This window comes from Oryctolagus cuniculus, chromosome 10 (genome assembly GCF_964237555.1).
Source record: "Oryctolagus cuniculus chromosome 10, mOryCun1.1, whole genome shotgun sequence".
Taxonomy (NCBI): Eukaryota; Metazoa; Chordata; class Mammalia; order Lagomorpha; family Leporidae; genus Oryctolagus; species Oryctolagus cuniculus.
In genome coordinates, this window is record NC_091441.1 from 33,196,448 (window position 1) to 33,201,172 (window position 4,725).

Below are 4,725 nucleotides of genomic sequence, written 5' to 3' on the forward strand. Positions count from 1 at the left end.
TAATATATAAACATTTTATGCATTGGTATGCATCACTTGCAAAACACTTAAAGTAATAAAAGTTTGTAAGTGAAGATATAGAAAAGAGAAAATATGCAACTGTAAATGCAAAAAAAAAAAAGACAAAGCAAAAGTTTGAAACTTAATATCAGAAAAAGTGAGATTTAAGGTTAAAGATACTAAGGAGGATACTGAAGGACATTACCCGACAATAAAAGGAACAATTTATGAAGAAGACATAAAAATCATAAAGTTGCTTGCAACAGAGAGGCAGCAGCTAAATATATAAAGCAAAAGATTAGAAATGCACATTGACCTTGATAAAAATAAAATTATCAGAAAATATTTTATTGTACCACATTCACAAATTGCACAGATGTAATAGACAAGAAATAAGTGAGGGCACAGAAGCATAGAATAATATAGTCAATGAACTAGATTTTATGTGTCGATGTACACAGACCTACAGTATATACATCAGTGGATCCCACAAGAAAAGAAAAGTGTTTTTTTTTTCTCATGTTCAGGTACTAAATAAAGAAATCATATCTTGTCTACACATAAAACATTTTTAAAGGGAGAAATTTCCAATGCACAATATCTGATAATAGCTCAATGTAATTTTAACATAAAATATCCTTTATATATTAACATTTTCCAAATTAAGCAACTGCTTGAAAAGTTCTTGAGGCAATAGGGAAGTCAAAACTGAAATCATAAACAATTTAGACAATAAATTAAAGGCAATAAGCACTTATTTTTAATGAGAATTATTTGGAAACAATTATCAGAGAGGCCTGATTCAAATTGCTTTAGTAATAATCTCCTAAAATAAGGTCTGAGATGGCATACTTCAAAGGTTACTTTAGCTGCTCAAGTACATCTTCCCTTTGCTAATAAGTCTTGTGAATATTGACTTGCTGATGTTTGTGTCAGCCCACTGTCTCAGATTTTTAAGAGAGCTGTTTCACTTCCAGGTATCATGTTCAAATACGACAGCTTCTATTGGCTGAAAATATTGCATCCATTAAAAAAACTGCATACTCAACTGTATGGAAATACATTTGAAACCCTGCTTTAAATGGATGATAGTCCAAAAAAAAAATATGTAATGTCAAGTGCCTATCTCCCAGGCTTGGTGACTAAGCCAAACAAAGTCTACTAAATGATTGCCATAAGGGAGAGCACAGTCTTCACTAAGTTTCAATAGTGTCTCAGAATGTGGAGGTCTACCCACTTTCCCACAGGGTTTTATTGTCTGAGATTAAGCAGTTGTAACATGATCTATTATAATAGGTGACTGATTGGGATGGAATACATTTATAAAATAATGATTAAAGACTGCTGTATGAGGGTATTGAAACAAGTCTCGATAAATTAATTGCTGTTGATTAAGCAAACTTTGTGTTCAGGTAAACAACCCATTGTTTATCAAAACAGCTTTTCTCCAATGTGAGAAAACTTATAAACTGGTTTCCAGTAATTTCCTGAAACTAATTATGAACTTATTGATTGTTTTATAGCTTTATCTTCTTGGGCAAGAATTTCCTTGAAACAGTAGTGAAGTCATGTTGACATAAGTGTCTAGGTTCTCAGTCCTGGTAATTAAATTTTATGGAAATAGGTGGTTTCAGTTCTCAACCTGAAGTACCTCAGGAAATAGAAAAATTCTTGTAAGACCACTTCCTAAAAATATGAACAAGAAAATTTCAGGGAAAAAAGAGTAATTTATATTGGTTTCAGATTTAAAGAATGGATAACTTAATGTTACACAAAATATCCAAGAACAGGGGTGAAAGGGAAAATATATTAATTTAATGATATGAAACAAATTCAACATTAATAGTAAACCCAACAACTACAAAATTTCCAAATATAAACCTTACTTATAAATTTATACAACAATCTTACGTTCAGTAATAAGTAGAATCAGCAAAAAAGTTAAGAAATCAAGATTAAGATTTTATATTAAGAATGTAGATATACCTTCATTTTAAAACCATTCTTACAGCTTTAATGAGTTTGTTAATATAATTTTTAACTAATTATCCAAAGATACAACTTGTGTAGGCATCTTTACAGATGTTGAACAAATATATTCGCTGGAAAATTTTTGATAAAAAATAATAGAACAATAGGTGAAATGATAGAACAATAGGTGAACACTTTTTTATTATATTCATTTCATCTCCAAGGCCAGCATCATATTAATGAAAAAGATTAATTTTATTTTATTTTTTCTTTTTAAAATAGTTTATTAATATGAAGAGAACAGATTATATGCATTACATAGGTACAGTTCCAAGAAGACAACCATGTTTTCTTCATTCCCCTGTTCCTGCCCTGTCCCATCCTTCTCTTCCTTCTCTTCATCAGTTTTTGCAAAGATGTAATTTTAATCCACTCTATATTCCCAAACTTTTTAACATATTTATAGAATTTTAATTAATAAATAAAAATAATCACTCTGACATAAAATGGCTTCATTAACATGTGTTTAACAGTTTTTCCTTTTATTATTTAATATGTCTTATCTGTGGAGTATATAAAGGTCTTTTTATACACTGTAACTTCTTTATAATTTTTTCTAATTTAAGGCAAACAAATTTCATGTATTTCATATATACAGGTTTAGGAACATAGTGATAATTCCCATCCTATCCTCCTTCCTGTCCATGCTCCCAAACTTCCGCCTCCTTCCTCTCTTATTCTCTCTCTTAATTTTTACAATGATGTACTTTCACTTTACTTTACACTTGTAAGAGAAAAATACACTTACACTTGTAAGTGCCATGCATTTGAGTGAGTGGTACTGCAGGAAGTCCATTCTGGCTCTTGTGGATGGACAGCCTTGGGACATGTATAAGCCTTTGACCAAGTCCTGTGAAATTGAATTTCTTACTTTCAAAGACCGTGACCCAGGAGAAGTGAATAAGGCTTATTGGCGATCTTGTGCCATGATGATGGGCTGCGTAATAGAGAGGGCATTCAAAGATGAGTATGTGGTCAGCCTGGTGGGAGCTCCGGAAGTTCCTGTGATCGCGGGAGCCTTCTGCTATGATGTCGTCTTGGATAAGAAACTTGATGAGTGGATGCCAACAAAAGAGAACCTACGTTCCTTCACAAAAGATGTTCATGCTTTAATTTATAAAGACCTTCCATTTGAAACTCTAGAAGTTGAAGCAAAAGTTGCATTAGAAATATTTCAACATAACAAGTACAAAATAGATTTCATAGAAGAGAAGGCATCTCAGAACCCTGAGAGAATAGTCAAGCTACACAGAATAGGTGACTTCATTGATGTGAGTGAGGGTCCTCTTATTCCACGAACCGGCATTTGTTTCCAGTATGAAGTGTCAGCGGTTCACAACCTTCACCCCACCCAGCCAAGTCTTGTGCGAAGATTCCAGGGTCTCTCTTTACCTGTTCACTTACGAGCACATTTTACAATATGGGATAAGTTATTGGAACGATCTCGGAAATTGGTAACTGCAAATCAGTCTAAACGGACAGAGGAAAATGTGACTACCCAGTAACTTCCTGAAGTTTAAATATGTACAGCAAGTGAAAATAAAAGTTTTTTTAATATAAAAAAAAAAAGAAAAAAAAAGAAAAATAAAGACAACAACAACAACAACAACAAAACACTGTTCCTCAACAGTAGAGACAGGGGCATTAAACAACCATCAAATCTAAAAATGTCAAGTTCAGTCCTATACATTATGTCTTATGTACTTTATTAGTTACCAGAGATCAGGGAAAACATATGATATTTGTCTTTTGGGGAATGGCTTATTTCACTAAGTTTAATGGTTTCCAGTTGCATCCATTTTGTTGCAAACGACAGGATGCCATTCTTTTTCACAGCTGAGTAGTACTCCATAGTGGGTATATACCATAATTTCTTTATCCAGGCTTCAGTTGATGGACATCTGTGTTGATTCCACCTCTCAGCTATTGTGAATTGAGATACAATAAACATGGGAATACAGATAACTCTTTCATATGCTGATTATATTTTGTTTGCATAAATTCCCAGGAATGGGACTGCTGGGTCATATGGTGGATCTATTTTCAGTTTTCTGAGATATCTCCATACTGTCTTCCACAATGGCTGTACTAGTTTACATTCCCACCAAGAGTAGATTAGGGTGCCTTTTTCCTTATAGCCTTGTAGGCATTTGTTTGCTGATTTCTCTATGAGAGTCATTCTAATTGGGGTATCTTTTAAATATGCAACCACCATATAACCCAGGCATGTTACTTCTAGATATTTGATCAACAGAGATGGAAGCAGTTGTTCAAAGATGTGAACAAGGATTTTCACAGCTGATTTCCTTGAAAAACAAAACAAAACAAAACCCAATTCAATAGTTGATCAAGAAGCAATTACATAAATGGATTGTGGTACCTTTATAATATTGAGTGCAATCAAGGAACAATAGTAAATCAAGTATTTATATATACCAAACCATGGAGGATAATGTCAAAATAACTATACACTTACTACAAGGAGTAAGGTCAGAAAAAAAAAATAAAAGAGGGAGTGCATACAATATAATCTCCTTTCTACTAAACTCTAGTAAACTATTCTGTAATGACAGAAAATAAATCAACAGTTATTTGGAGCAAGAAGCAGAAGTGATGGATTACAAAGGGTATGGATACCTTCTGTGGGAAATAGTGTGTTCATTTTCTTGATTGTGGTGATGAATTCACAAGTGG

At 32.9% G+C, this 4,725-nt stretch overlaps 1 protein-coding gene across 1 annotated transcript; it reads left to right on the top strand.

Moving 5' to 3' along the window:
* The first annotated feature begins 2,793 nt into the window (after positions 1-2,793).
* LOC138843945 (large ribosomal subunit protein mL39) lies at positions 2,794-3,620 on the top strand. Its single transcript, XM_070049903.1, has one exon. It carries the CDS (start codon positions 2,859-2,861, stop codon positions 3,534-3,536), a length of 678 nt encoding a protein of 225 aa, XP_069906004.1. The 5' UTR covers positions 2,794-2,858; the 3' UTR covers positions 3,537-3,620.
* The last annotated feature ends 1,105 nt before the right edge of the window (positions 3,621-4,725 follow it).